At 40.3% G+C, this 16,375-nt stretch overlaps 1 protein-coding gene across 1 annotated transcript in view; it reads left to right on the plus strand.

Annotated features, from left to right (window-relative positions):
• itga8 (integrin, alpha 8) overlaps nucleotides 1-16,375 on the plus strand; it is a 270,386-nt gene that overhangs the window by 50,125 nt on the left and 203,886 nt on the right. The window contains exons 8-11 of the mRNA XM_072253739.1: nucleotides 1,527-1,571; nucleotides 1,723-1,766; nucleotides 3,497-3,553; nucleotides 8,916-8,968. Of these exons, the coding sequence (XP_072109840.1) occupies nucleotides 1,527-1,571; nucleotides 1,723-1,766; nucleotides 3,497-3,553; nucleotides 8,916-8,968 (199 nt within the window). The remainder of the gene's footprint in view (nucleotides 1-1,526; nucleotides 1,572-1,722; nucleotides 1,767-3,496; nucleotides 3,554-8,915; nucleotides 8,969-16,375) is intronic.

Genomic DNA, 16,375 nt, shown 5'->3' on the forward strand with positions numbered 1-16,375 from the left:
AAGTTGATTGGTGAAAGTGATATAGGGCTGGAGAAAGGGGAGCCCGATAGGAGAGGACAGAAGGTCATGGAAGAAAGAAAAGGGGGGAGGAGCACCAGAGGGAGGTGAAGGGCAGGCAGGGAGGTAAGGTGAGAGAGGGAAAGGGGGATGGGGAATGATGAAGGAGAGGGTGGGGGGTGGACGGGCATTACTGGAAATTCAAGATCAATGTTCATGCCATCAGGTTGGAGGCTACCCAGATGGAATATAAGGTGTTGTTCCTCCAACCTGAGTGTGGCCTCATCGCAACAGTAGAGGAGGCTAATAGATTGACATAACAGAATGGGAATGGAAAGTGGAATTAAAATGGCTGGCCACTGGGAGATTCTGCTTCTTTTGGTGGACTGAGTGTAGGTTCTCGGCGAATCTATGACGGGTCTCACCGATATGTAGGAGGCCACATCAGGAGCACCGGACACAGTATATGACTCCAACAGACACACAGGTGAAGTGTCACCTCACCTGGAAGGACTGTTTGGGGCCCTGAATGGTAGTGAGGGAGGAGGTGTAGGGGCAGGTGTAGCACTTGTTCCGCTTGCAAGCATAAGTGCCAGGAGGGAGATCAATGGGGAGGGACGAATACCAATATTCTAAATGTTTAACTAAGTTTTGTTTTACAACTGCAACATTACATCTCCACTCTTATACTTAAGACTAGACCAATTAAATGCAGCGAAGACATTGTAGAATCTTGAGCTTGGGAATGGCAATCAGGATATATGGGGTAAAAGTAAGTGTAAGCCATCTAAGACTTGGATAACACTCGGCTTCTTCTCTTTGAGAGTTGTGAGCTTGTAGAATTTACTACCAAAGAAGACAGATGGAGCCAGATCATTAAATGTATTTGAGGAGTTGGATATCATTGACAGAGCTAGAACAAGAGTTTGCATTTGGATGATCAGCCATGGCTATGTTCAATGGTAGAGCAAGTCTGAAGCGTAGGATGGCCTACTCCTATTCCTAGTTTCTATGGAAGATCAGTTCTCATTGTGACTCCCAATAAATTTGGGCTATAAATGTGTGGGCTTTTTTGTGTATAATTGCCTCGGCTGAAGTACATTGAAGTCTGGAAAAGGGTATGCTACTGCCAGCCTCCAGCAGAGGCTTTTGGGAATGTCGCGAGGCAACATACATCCAATCCAAACATGCCGTCTCTACATATGGAGGGGCACAGGTGTGAGGAGGGAATGACTGCCTTACGCTTTGAGGGTGGCACTTTGAGAGGTTCCAGTCTATACGTGCTGGTGTGTTTGCGCTTTGTACAAGCATGAAGTTTTGTGGACAGCCCATCAGATGGTAATGTAATGCAATCATCCTGAGCCTACATTCATTCTGCCAAGGTTAGGAATGTAGGGCACTGGTGGCTGTGATCCCAGCACAACTGCCAGGACGACACCCCATTCAACAGCTTTTCCATATGAAATGTGTGCTTTGTTGCTGTAATTACTGCAATTTGACCATATGAGGGTAATTTATCTTCTTAACAGGATACTCAGTTGCCGTGGGGGAATTCACAGGAGACTCTGAACAAGGTAAGTAGTCTAATTGATCACCAAAGGCATGTACTGGTTCATTATGCCTTTATTAGCCATTTCCTTTTCCTTAAAATACAAACATACCTCTAACTAACCTAATAAAATCATGTTTGCCAACTCAAATTTCCTGGCTTTTTCTTTTGACTAGAATTTGTTGCTGGAATTCCAAGAGGTGCTCAGGCAGTCGGATATGTATGTATTATTCCTTTGCTTAGCTTCCCCCCCCCCCCCAAAATAATAAAATTGTTTCATTTTTTATTTCACTCCTGTGCCAAAGGAAGGGATTTTATACTTCTCTTTTATTTGTGAGTGGTGTTGAATTAAATCTTTACATTCTTGGGAAAAACAATTCAGAATGGAGGATTTTATCAGCTTTGGATATAAGACTGAAAGGAAGAATGTTATTGGAATGGGAAATACTGCTGTACAGGGGAGCTGGTTGTACATGAAAAACAGGTGTATGGCAGACAAATACGACAAATACTTAGGAAGGCAAATGGAACATTGGCCTTTATTACAAGAGGCAAAGTATAAAAGTGAGGAATTAAAGCAGAAAGTGTTGGAAATGCTCAGCAGGTCAGGCAGCATCTGTGGAAATGGAAACTGTTTCTGGTTCAAGACACTATCAGATCTGGGGAAATAGAAAATTAGGGACATTTTCAGTAGTAGAGAAATTGGGTGATGGAGGGGAATATCTCTGACAGAGTGAGATCAAATACGTTAATGCAGCTATTTTAATCAGATTATTTTTCTTTACCTGTGTAATTCATTGCAAATTTTTATTGGGAACTATACTAATTTTCAAAGAAAAACTGGGCCAAAATTATGACAACAGAAGTAACCGATTCTGATATGGATGAAAAGAAAGACTGAGTTACTCAAAGTGGGGAAGTCTTGGTCTGTCTATATAGAATATTGGTGAGACCATATCTAGCGTACTGTAGATAATTCTGGAAGAATATACTTGTATCAGAGTCACTGTGGATTACTTAAATGAACGAGATCAAGAAGGTATGGAAGCTGCCGTTGAATTAGAAGATGAGATAGATATGTTTTTGGAGTATATAAGAATCAACCGCTAAGGATCAGGCAGAAGTGGGGAGTGAATTCAAGACCAGATCAGCCATGCTCTTGTTGAATGGTAATGCAGGCTTGAGGGACACCTCTTTCTCATTTTAACCCTTACCAATTCGAACAACGTATCAGGCTATTCTGGGCAAAATCAATCTGTCTCAATGTTTGCTCTGTGCCATGTTTGCCCTTTATGTTTGACTGTTGTCAGAAGGATCAGAAGTACTCTTCCAGGTTCTGTGCAGCTAGCCCATGCTCCAAACCTTCTGGGATTGGTCCCCTTATTCCATTCCACATTTGTAGTTGGTTCAGTATGGAGACAAGGTTATTTCGGTGCCTCCTCACAAACAGCGAGCTTAAGGGGAACATCTGGGTGGTGCCTGGAGCTTAGTGACATTATTCAAATGAGGCTTCAACCTGCATTTAGATCTGCTGATGTTGGCTTCAGCCATGCGACTGGTTGCTATGGCTATTGTGCAAGTTGAAAATCCATATAAATCTTACTGTTTCTAATTGTGTATCTTGGGCCCTTTCTATGGTTCTACCAAACTACACACTTAATAAGCAAAGATAAGAGACAACAGCTATCACAAATCCTGTCTGTTGCATTGTATTGGCCACTTCCGAGCATGCAGTTTTACAGTATGTAACGTCAATCTCCAGCTGTCTGTTTCTCTCCCTGAACCAATACACCTAGTTTATAATACTGCAACTAACACTAATAGGGTCCTGAACAGTATGCAATACTGTGTGCCTCTAAGACTGCCCCTAGGAAAAATATGAACAAATGTTATTAGTGCACATATTTTTATTTTCCTTGCTGGACGACTAATACACACTTTTTTTTGTAGGTTGCCATTATAAATGCAACGGATATGACTTTCATTCAGAATTTTACTGGTGAAAAGGTAAATACTAATTTTCTATTTATTTTAATGAAGCCTTGAGACTTTATTCTTCTAGAGAACTTAGAAAGTATGGATTTTATTGTAAAATAATACTGATTTGATTACTTTAGAAATCTAGTAGATAACGTCCAAAGCAACAAAAATAATGAGTGATTGCCAAGTTGAGGTAACAAAATGCAGAAAGCATTCCAACTGGTTGCATCGCCGACTGGTATAGAGGGTCCACTATGCAAAGCTGCAGAAAATTGTAAACTCTGTCAGCCCCATCATGGGTACTAGACTCCCCAACATTGAGGATATCTTCAAAACGTGATGCCTCAAAAAGGTGGCATCCATCATTAAGGACCCCCATCAGCCAGGATATGCCCTCTTCTCATTGCTACCATCAGGGAGGAGATACAGGAGTCTGAAGGCATACACGTTTCAGGAACAGCTTCTTACCCTCTGCCATCAGGTTTCTGAATGGACAATGAACCCATGAACACTACCTGTATTTTTTTTGCTCTCATTTTGCACCTGTTACTTAATTTTTTTATATATTTCTTACTGTAATTTAGAGGTTTTATATACTGCTGTAGCAAAATAACACATTCCGTGATATATGCCTGTGATATTAAACCTGATTCTGATTCTGAGCAGTTTATACTGGAAGCACAAAATAGTCATTGGAACCAGAAATAAAACTGAAAGGTTTGCATATTACATTGTAGGCACTGAAACCAGAAAGGAGATTTTCTCTGTTAGTGGGTGCTATGATTTAACTTAATGCCACCAAGAGATAATAGGTCCAGAGCACCTTGCTGTATGATGAGCTCATGGCACTCTTTTATCATGATTCGGTCCCTTTAAGAATGTTAGCACCTGACCTGTGCATATCATATACATGGGGCGTGACATAGTGATGCGAGAATGATTTCTCCATGGCAACGGAATATGTATGTTATAAAGCGTTCTGAGTAAGATGCCCCTAAGCATACAGCAGGCTAACATTCCATAGCTGTGAATACAAAACCTTCAGTTCATATTGAAGCGTGCTGGGGGGAAAAAATTAAAAATGAAAATGATATGCTGCTTTCATTGTACTGTACTCTTTGTTGTACTGCAAATTGATTACAAGGTCACGTCAGTACCCTTTGATCCAATTTCTGCCACTCAGTAATTATTCAATACCACACATGCATCATCATGTGCATGAAATATGTTGAGGAAATGGCATTGGTATTCGGGTGAATCGTAACAGGATGTGCGTAGTTTAATTTTCTGGTGTGTGGAATTTCCACAGCAGGAATTTAAAAATTTGCCCAATATCACTTTAATGCACCACTTACTCACAAAATACAAGCTCAGATATTTTGTTTCAAACTCAGTTTTTAGTTTGAAGGTTGTCTCTCATATTGAGATAACCAAGAATTACTCTGGATTTTTTTTTGAGATCTAGGCTTCTCTGGCATTTATCACAATGACCATAATCTGAAAATGAATATTGGAAGTATTTTATGATCCTGATGTGTGAACCTAGTTTTTTTTTTTTGCTCTGCTATAGTTTCCTTCTTTCAATTTATTTTCAGTTTTGAAAGCTATTTGCTTTCGGAGTGAGAGAGCAGAATATTATTAGCGTGTTACAGTATGTGCCACATCAAAAGCCATGAGGTGGCATACTGTGAATTTGTTATCTTTGCATTACATCACTTGGTATTTTTCAAGTTGCTTTTCATGCATCTATAACATGTTTGCTTCTTGAAGAAACCAGACGCTGGAAATGCTTGCAGTCATAGTTGTACAGCATGAAACCAGCCCTTCAGCCTGACCTGACTGTGCCGACTGCAATGCTATCAATGGTAATCCCATTTTCCTGCGTTTAGCCCATATCCTGTTATTCATTTCTGACTCATCTTCCTATCCAATTTTTTAAGCACTGTAATGGTACCTACCTTTACCACTTCACTGGCTTGTTTCATACACCCAACACATTCTGAATGAAAAGCTTGCCTGTAGATCTTCTTAAAATATAGTATTCCCTCTCTCACTGTTAACCTTGGTCTTTTAGCTTTAGACTTTTCTCTCCTTGAAAAAGGACTGTGACTATTTGCTCTATCTATACCCCCTCATAATTGAATGAACCTCTGAAAGATCACCTCTCAGCTTCCTGTACTCCAGTGAGAACAATTCCAGACTGTCCAAGGTCTTTTTGTAAGTGAAGCCCTCCATTCTACTCAACATACTGATGAATTTCTTCTGCACTTTGCGAGCACTACCACATCCTTTTAGACCATAAGACATAGGAGTAGAATTAGGCCGTTTGGCTCATTGAGTCTGTTCTGCCATTCCATCATGGCAAATTTATTATCCCTCTCATCTCCATTCTCCTGCCTTCTCCCTATAACCTTTGACACACCGACGAATCAAGGCTATCAATCTCTGCTTTAAGTATATTCAGTGACTTCACGTCCACAGCTGTCCATAGCAATGAATTCCCAGATTCACCGTCCCCTGGCTAAAGAAATTTCTCCTCACCTCTATTCTGAATGGATTTCCTCTGTTCTGAGGCTGTGCCCTCTGATCCTAGACTCACCCGCTATAGTAAATATCCTCTCCACATCCACTCTCTATAGGCCTTCCAATATTCAATGGATTTCAGTGAGATTCTCCCTTCATTCTTCTAAATTCCAGTGAGTAAAGGTCCAGAGGCATCAAATGCTCCTCATACATTAACCCTTTCATTCCCAGAATCATTCTCCTGAACCTTTCCCAATGCCAGCACATTTTTTCCTCAATAAGGAAACCAAAACTTCTCACAATATTCCAAGTGTGGTTTGACTAATGTCTTATAAAGTCTCAGCATTACATCCTTGCTCTTATAACCTCGTACTTTCAAAATGAATGTTAACACTGCATTTATCTTCCTTATCCCCATCTCAACCTGCAAGTTAATCTTTAGGCAATCCGGCACAAGGACACCCAGGTCCCGTTGCAATTCTGATTTTTGAATTTTCTTCTCATTTGGAAAATAGTCTATGGCTTTATTCCTGCTAGCAAAGTACAGACCACAAAGTTCCCTACACTATATTCCATCTGCACTTCTTTGTCCTTTTTCCTTAACTGTCTAAAAGTTGGTCTGCAGCCTCCCTGCTTCCTCAAGACTACCTGCTCTATCTACCTATCTTCATATCATCTCCAAACTTGACCACAAAGATGTCAATTCTGTCATCCAAATCGCTGACATATAATTTGAAAGGAGGCAGCTCCAATACCGACCTCTGCAGAACACGACTTGTCAAAGGCCTTCAGAAAATCCAAGTAAATTACATCCACTGACAATCCTTTATCTATCCTGCCTGTTATTTCCTCAACGAATTCCAACAGATTTGACGGGCAAAATTTCCCCTTTAGGAAACCATGCTGACTGGCTACTTTATCATATGCCTCTAATACCCTGAATCCACATCCTTAATAATGGACTTCAACACCTTCCCAACCGCTGAAGTCAGGATAAGTAGTCCATACAATTTCCTTTCTTCTGCCTCCCTCGCCTCTTGAAGAGTGGAGTGACATTTGCAATTTTCCAATCCTCTAGACCATTCCAGAATCTAATGATTCTTGAAACATCATTACTAATACCTTCACAATCTCTTCAGCTACCTCTTTCAGAACCTTGGGGTGTAGTCCATCTTGTCCAGATGACTTATCTACATACCTTCAGACCTTTCACTTTCCCAAGCACTTTCTCCTTATTACTAACAATTACACTCACTTCTGCCCCCCGACACTTGTGAATTTCTGGTGTACTGTTGTGTCTTCCACAGTGAAGACTGATGCAAAATACTTATTAAGTTTGTCTGCCATTTTTTTGACCCCATTACTACCTAACCAGCATCATTTTCCAGTGGTCTTCTATCCACTCATCCACCGTTCTGTCGTCATCCTTAATAGTGTCCCCTTCCATTCAGCTTTGGCCAGCTTCTCTCTCATGCCTCTCTATTTCCCTTTACTCGACTGTTATACTGATATATCTACTTCGTCTTCTCCCTCTCAAACTGCAGGGTGAATTCTATCATATTATGACCTTTGAGCTCTTTTACCTTAAGCTTCTTAACCAAATCTGTTTTATAGCATGATGACCAAAACTGCAACAATATTCCTAACCAGCATCTTCTACATGATGTCCCAACTCATGTATTCAATCCCCTGCCTATGAAGACAAGGATTTTAAATATGCTGATACAGGGTTTTGACCCAAAACATCAACAGGACATTTCCTGTCACAGATGCTGCTTGACCCAATGAGTTCTTGCAACAGATTGTTTGTTGCTTTAGATTCTAGCACTTGCAATCTTTTGTGCCTGCCTACTTTATTATCTTATCCACCTTAATTATCATATTTAGGAGCATGAACTTGAACCCTGAAGTTCCACTGTCCCTGCTGTTTACTGTACATGTCCAGCCATAATTTGGTCACTTAAAAAATATTATGTCACTCATGTCTTGGATTAAATTCCATCTGCCACTACTCAACCCAACTTTCAACCTGATCTATGTCTCTCTGTATCCTTGGTTACAATGGTTGCTATGCACAACTCCATCAACCTTGATGCAAGACTCTGTGATCTCTAGTTTCCCGGCCTGTCTCTACCACTCGTCTTGAATATAGGAACAAAATCAGTTGCTTTTGAGGCTCCTGGCACCTCAGTAATGGCTAAATTTAATGCTAAAATTTTACCTACACACCAGCTCATTGTGGCTTCAGCATGAACACTTAACCCCAATATAGATCAAAGAGCTGAGCTCCACAGGTGAGGTAAGGGTGATTGCCTTGAACTTCGGGATGCAGTTCTTCCAAGATGCCTTGGAGGAGTACACTGGTAAACGTGAAATCATGGGATTTGGGAGGAAGCTCTTCACTAAGTAGATTCTCACTGAACAAAAAAACCACGGGACCTGGTCACAGGATCTCCTTTGGCCAATACTTGCTGAGTCTCCAGCATCATTATTCTAAGGGTTACGACTGGCCTGCAGCTGATTTGGACCAGCACACACAAGATAGGGCTGCACAAACAGGTTAGGGGCTGGGTCTCATGTTTCTGAGTTCCAGACCTTCTGCCAACTATCAGGCACAAGTCAGGGATACGACGGAATAATCTCTGCCTGGTTAAGGTGAGTGCAACTTCAGCAACTTGAGAGTGTCTTTACCTTCCGGAATGCAAACATCACCTTCAGCTTCCCAAGGGCAATTAACAATTAGCAACAAATATCCTTGTTCGTGAATAAAATATCTACCTGTTTGGTACTTGAATTGTCATCTTATTTAAAAAAAGTAGCACCTTTGATGCAATCACTCCACTTATTTAATGTTATTAATCCACAGATGGCTTCTTACTTTGGACATACTGTGGCTGTCTCTGATATAAACAGCGATGGGTGAGTCTTACATAATGTTTTAAGTATAGCAAAAGTTGAAGAGGGGCAATTCGGCCCATTAATCCTGTTCAAACTCTGAAGGAGTTACAAAAACTGCTTGGATGTGTGCATCAGGTTGGGCAGTTTCTGCATAAACAGCAACAGATCCATAAAACTGCTGAGTGTTTCCAGCATCTTCTGCATTTGTTTCAGACTTCCAGAATATATAGATTTTTAACTTTTGTTCCATAAGGTAGGTATTCATTAGTCCTATTCATGAAGTCTAAATTTCATTTTCCCAATACCTGTATACTGGAAATCAAACTGTGCTATTAGTCTTTTGTAAGTTTTGAGAAAGTTGAAATTTATGAAAATTGATGTCTGTTAAATTGAATTCATGATAGACAAAGTTGGTTGTACTGCTGTTATGAAAAGTGGGAAATTGTTTCTTGAGAATGCAAGCAGCTCTTGTAAAAGATAGACTGTGGGAAGAGCAATCATCATATAGAATACTTCCTTTCCCCTGCCTGCATGATTTCCCAACACAAATACAGGGAAGAGACTATAACCTATAACAATTTGGAGTGCCTGCCTTATTGAAATACACAACCTGAGAGGCTGGTGAAGGCAGGTACTCTTACAACATTTAAGAAACATCTGTATGAGCACTAGAGTCACCTGGGCTATGGACCAAGTGCTGATCAATGCTCTGATTATTGATTGATATTGGTAGTTAACATAGACAAAGTGGATTGAAGAGTCTGCATCTGTGCTGTATGATTCAACTTCCCTGTGACTATAACAAGATTACAGGTATTATGGCAGCCCTTGCTTGACTGAAGCTATAGTCACTTTCTCACACCAAGAAAATTAATACAATTTGGCACATTCCTGGGTAAATGGGAGCTTGCTTGGAAATTTGACTTCTGATTCTCCAATCATAATACTCAACTAAACAATCTCAATAGTAGTACAAAACATAAAATTAACTTGGTTTACCAGAAGACAAGAAACAATGCTGATTCCAGGAGAACCTAAATAATAGTTCCATGTTCTGTTTTAACACCATTATCATTAGATTTCCCACCTCTATGTAGCCTGGGGAAAAGTATACACTCAGGACAACAAATACTTTTTCGTGTTTTAATTCCTTTATCTGTTTTAGATGTTTAAATGCCAGAAGAGGGTCTCAAAACAAAACGAATGAATTTACAACCAGTTCTTGCCGTTACAATCTCAGTTCAACTTTTGATCCCCACCCTTGTGCAGCGAGAGATTGCGTATAAAAATAAAGCAATGCGTACCAGAACTAATACGGTAGTGGCAATCCTGAAGGAACACAATACAAACAACATTAGAATCCCACCCACCCTGCATCTCATACATAACAGCAAAAAATGTAAGCGAATACATCTCATCTAAGACGTACACAGGTGCTGAACTTCCAAACAGAGACTAAACATTCACGTTACGCGGTTACGTGCACAATCAGTCCTGATACAATAAAGTTAGACAAAAGGTACACTTTGGCACAACTTTTACAAGGTATTGCCTGGTAGTTAAATTATGGGAAGGCTGACCTACTTGGCTGGTGAGGAACTTTGTACAAGCCAGAATATCCAGCGTCGATGCCTTTACTTGTGAAAATCTAAAGCATCCACATGTAAAACATATCAAATTACCGATATTCTCGCTCCGCCAACCAGCATAAATGAATTCACATGGATATCGTCAATTAATGCTCACCTTTCCTCACCATGCCCAGTCTCCAGGAGGAACTCCACCAGCGTCTTCAGCAGAAAACAAAATGGTCTCCCCACTATCCCGCGTGTGTGTAATGACATCACTGTCTTCACTTAAAGGCACAGACAACTACTCTAGCATTACCTGGATGGATGCCTAAGTACACTTTTGACGATACTGAATAAGATCCAACGGTCACCCAGTTACATCTACATTGGTTGGACCTGGTGTGTGTTTCTCATTCACATTTTCCTGTGATATTTGCTCAGTCTGTAGCTGTGCTCACCTATTGCCCCAATAACTGGCCTAAACCAATTTTCCTTCAAAGTTCACACCCCTGCCAGCAATAGTTCTCCTATTTTGAGACCATAAGACATAGGAGTTGAATTAGGCCATTAATCATGGCTGATCATTTCTTTCACTTCCTCAGCTCTGCTCCCTGGTCTTCTCCCTGTAACCTTTGATGCTGTGGCCAATGAAGAACCTATCAGTCTCCGCCTTAAATATACCCAATGACCTGGCCTCCACAGATGACCATGGTAACAAATTTCACAAATTCATCACCCTCTGGCCAAAGAAAATTCTCTGCATCTCAGTTTTAAATGGATGCCCCTCTATCCTGAGGCTGTGCCCTCTTGTCCTAGACTCCCCACCATGGGAAACATCCTTTCCACATGTACTCTGTCCAGGTCTTTCAATTAGATCCCCCCTCATTCTTTTAAATTCCAGCAAGTATAGGCCCAGAGCCGTCAAACATTCCTCACATGATAACCCTGTCATTCCCGGAATCATCCTTGTGAACCTCCTCTGGACCCTCCCCAATGCCAGCACATATTTTCTAAGATGAGGGGTCCAAAACTGGCAGCCAACCAGAAAAGGATCCTTTTATTCCCATTTACTGCCTATGCAACCAATGCTCTAACTGTGCTAGTAACTTTCTTGTAATATCATGTGCTCTTAACTTTGTAAGCAGCCTCATGTGTGGCACCTTGTCAAAGCCCTGCTAAAAATCCAGAATATACAACATCCACTGCATCTCCTTTAACTATCCTACTTGTAATCTTCTCAAAGAATTCCAAAAGGTTCATCAGGCAATTTTCTCTTAAGGAAACCATGCTGACATTGTCCTATCTTGCCTTGTTTCACCAGGTACTCCATAACGTCTCCTTAACAATTGATCCAACATCTTCCCAACCACTGAGGTCAAGCTAACTGGTCTATAATTTCCTTTCTGCAGCCTTCCTCCCTTCTTAAAGAGTGGAGTGACATTTGCAATTTTCTGGTCCTCCAGAACCATGCCAGCGTCCAACGATCCCTGAAAGATCATTACTAATGCCACCACAATCTCTACCACTATGTCTTTCAGAATCCTAGGGTGCAGTCAATCTGGTCCGGGTGACTTATGTACCTTTAGGTCTTTCAGCTTTTTGGGCACCTTCTCCCTTGCAATAGTAACTGCAGTCTCTTCTCTTCCCTCGCCCCCTTCAACACATGGCACATTGCTAGTGAAAGGTTATTCACTTGATTCTTTCTTCAGAACTAAGCTTTCATTTCCGATCTTCCACAAGACCTGTAAAAGAGCACATAACATCCTTTTTCTTGATCTACCTTCCATTCCAAATATTTATCCAGTGATCCGTTAGCTTCCACTTTGAATGTTGCTTCTGTATTGAACCCGTGTTGAGATTTTTTTTTCTAATTTATTTTTTATTGAAGCTCATCATCAAACAAAACTTCCCATAAGATGTATTTCAGATACTGTACAAATATATCATATAGTCATATTTGTCGCAAATCTCCACATAATATTTATCTGAGGTATATACTTATAGAAAGGAGAGGAAAGTTGAGATATTTTAAATGAATTACTCTTGAGTGATCCTTCCGTCCTTCTGTTGAAGCCTTGGTATTGATTGATACCCATTTCCTTTTTTGTTGATTCAACAGCCAGCATATTCATTTTAAAGGAATATATAACATCTTTTCCTAATTGAAAAATCAGGTTTTTATCACTTTGGTGTCTCTGACTCGTTCACACTGCAAAGTTGCCCTGACAGATCATGCTTCCAAGACCAGTTTTGCAAGGTAAAGGGCTGTTAGTTGTCAAATGCTTCTTCCTTTCTGGTGCCTTAACAAAACATCCTAAATCATCCTGTTTCTGTGTGTGTGTGAACTCAGAGTGCATGTCACATATCCAGCTGGATAATAAACAGGAGTGTCGGAAGTCTCAATAATTTCAATAAAAAAGAATATGTCAAGAATTCTATAAAGATAGCATTTCCCAGAACTCCCCTTTTAGCCAACATTACTTTGTGAAATGCAGAAATGGGTTTATTAGATAAACATCAGATTAGATTATTATATAGACCAATCGAGGAAGTTTCACAGCTAGAACCAAGATTTCCCCCGTGGTGGACCCTTGAGACATTTCACTTTTATAATGGAAGAAATTGTTTTTAATCCCCAAGTAATAACAAATTGTGCTTTTCCTCATTGTTTGGAAAAGGGACACAGCTGTTGATGCAGATGTTTTCTATAACGTTTGAGGATAAAAATAGATCTAGAATTTTGTGATAATTTTCTTTTCTGATTTTGCTGCTTTTGGGGATTCGCCTATGAAAAGGCCAGCCTCTGAACAATTCTGTTTTCCTTTTCTACACTTCTCACCAACATGACAAGCAGTGGATGCAGTGGAAATCAGCTGGCAGAAACAGGGTGGGTGAAGTGTCCTCCAGAGTATTCAATTATTTGGATGCCACACAACTAAATCCAACTCAATGCTAAAATGGCAAGGATTATTATCGTCAGCTCTATCATCTTGTTTTTGTCTCCCTGCTGAGTTTTTTACACTAAATCAGATTGCATGAAACTTGAGTGTTCTGTTGAATACTGAAATGAACATTAAGAGCCTCATAAAATCCATTGCAAAGAGCTTTAAATTTCAGGTCTTTGACTTTACAGGATACTATTGCTTCAAACCCACTGATGAAATTTTAATATCCTTATGAACTTGGAGCAACTATTCTCAGTGTTTCTCCTGATTGTCCTGTCTTTAAATTTGCAGCTTGCCCAAAACTCAGTTCCTCCAATCAGACGCTGAACACAATTTAGATTATTTTTTTGTGTCAGCTTTCACTGCCCCATGCATACTTCCTTTCTCCTCAAATCATTCTTCTTATCTATGAATTCTGGGAGTAAACATCTTTCCTACTCCTCAGGCTTTTTCATCCTTCAGTTATGTCATGAAAACCAGAAATCTGCAGATGCTGGAAATCCAAAGCAACACACAAAATAGTGGAAGAACTCAGCAGGTTAGGCAGTAGCCATGGAATTGAATGAACAGTCGACATTTTAGGCTGAGGCCCTGTTTCAGGACTGGAAAGGAAGGGGGAAGATGCCGCAATAAAAAAAAGTGGTGGGAGAGGAAGATAGACTAGCTAGAACATGATAGATGAAACCAAAGGGCTGGGAAAGATAAAAGGCTGGAGATGAAGCAATCTGATAAGAGCAGTCTGGGTAAGTAGATGGTCAAAGATTTGGAGGGCAGCAGAGATCACAGAGGGTGAGCAATGAGAGAGGCGTTCACTCTCTCAATGTACTTACCCAGACTCACTACTGGAACTTGCTGCTCAAGTACTTTGCCTTTGCGTATGTTGCTTCAGTTATATCGTGACTGAGCTACAATTTACTTCCATTAATCTCCTTAGATGTGTGTTACTTTTTGATGTTATCTAATTATTCGTAAACCTGAAAGGCAGAATTGATGCAGAACCCACTAATTTTAATTACCCTCTGTTTTAATTTTAAGATTAAGTATTCCCAATCTGAATTCCACCACCAGAGCTAATTGTTTCTGTATTTATTCTTGGAAACTGTTGAATGCTTGCACCAAGTCACTCTTCAACCTTTGAGACTCAAAGGAATATATTCTTTGAATGTAGCCGCAATGTAAAAGACACTTGGACAGATACACAGACAGGAAATGCTTCGAGGGATATTGGCCAGATTTGGTCAAATGATACTAGTTTAGATGGCACCAGTGGGGCTAAATGGTCTGTTTCCTTGCCAGATGCAACTCTGACTCTAATTCTGGTGTGCATGTGACAGTAATAAAGTAATTTAAATTCCAATTCGCTGAACAATCCCCAAAGGACAATTTATTTCCTACAAGTTGGTACCTGGAAGTATAACCACTGCTCCAGTTGGAGTGCGACCAAGCCTCTGTACAAGTGAGGCATCACTTCATAACTTTTAATTTCCAGCCACCTTAAGGTAAAAGCCAACAATCCACTGGCCTCTTTGATTTCTTATTGTACATGGTACATGCACAATTTTAATTCCATATTTTAAATACTTCACAGAGTACAGTGATGGAAATATACATACAGTATATGATTAAGGCAGAAGTTGAACGATAAGAAAAATATCGGGAAAAGTATACCAAAATTATTTTAAAGTTATGTATATTTAAGATATTTCTTTGAGTGAATGACATTCAACATAGGCTAGAGAGTTTTCTGGATGAGCAGAGCCAATAACTGACTTGTAGCTGATGTCAGGACATGGGCACCATTGGACTGACCGGCATTTACTTATTTATTCCAAGTGCAGTCTCACCAACAATGCACGATACAGCTGTAACATGGTGTCCCAACTCATGTACTCAGTGCCCTGCCATTGAAGGAAAGCATGCCATATGCGTTCTTCCCCACTTTTTCTACCTGTGTGGCCACCTTCAGGGAACTATGTCCTGCACCTCCAGGTTTCTCTGTTCTACAGCATTCTCCTGGACCCTACAATTTTACTGTGTAAATCCTGCCCTCATTTTGCTTACAAGAATGCCTTATTTGGTACTTGTCTGAGCTAAATTCTACCAGCTGTTCCCTTTGCCTACTTTACCAGTTGATCTAGGACCTTTTGTAACCTTAGACAACCTTCTTTACTGTTCATCACACCACCAATTTTGACGTCATCTGCAAACCTGCTAATCATTACCTACATTCTCATCCAAATCACTAATATAGTTGACAAGCAGCAGAGGTGCCAGCATTAATCTCTGTGGTACACCCCTGGTCACAGACCTCCAATCTGAAAATCAGCTCTCAGCCACTGCCCCCTTACTTCCACCAAGCCAATTTCATAACCAACTGGCTTAGCCCTGCCTGGATCCCATGTGGTCTCACTTTCCGGACCAGTCTACTGTGCAGGATTTTGCTAGACCTTGTCTAATTAGTGCAACGCAATTCCCAACTTTTATATTCTATGCCCTGAACGACGAAGTCAAGCATGCCATATCTCCTCTTCAAAATTATATCTACCAGTGTTGATAGAGTTGTGGAAAAGACATATGGACTAAAAAAGAACAATGGACTTGGACTACAAGATCCTTCTGTTTATCAACATTCTTTACCATTTACTGTATATATCCCACCCTAATTTTTGGGGGATTAAATTCCATCGGCTGACATTTTGCTCAACTTTCTGTCCAAACTAGATCCTGCCATAAACTTCAAAAAAATCTTCCTTGCCATCTACAGTACTACCATTTGCAAGCTTAGTAATCGTGCCTAAATGTTCATTTCCAATATGTTCTGGTAACAAACCACAAGCTCTGATCTCTGTAGTATTCCAATGATCGAAGACTACTAGTTAGTAAAACATCATTCCATCACAACCCTCTACCAT

The sequence above is a fragment of the Mobula birostris genome, chromosome 3 (assembly GCF_030028105.1).
Source record: "Mobula birostris isolate sMobBir1 chromosome 3, sMobBir1.hap1, whole genome shotgun sequence".
In the NCBI taxonomy this organism is placed as follows: Eukaryota; Metazoa; Chordata; class Chondrichthyes; order Myliobatiformes; family Myliobatidae; genus Mobula; species Mobula birostris.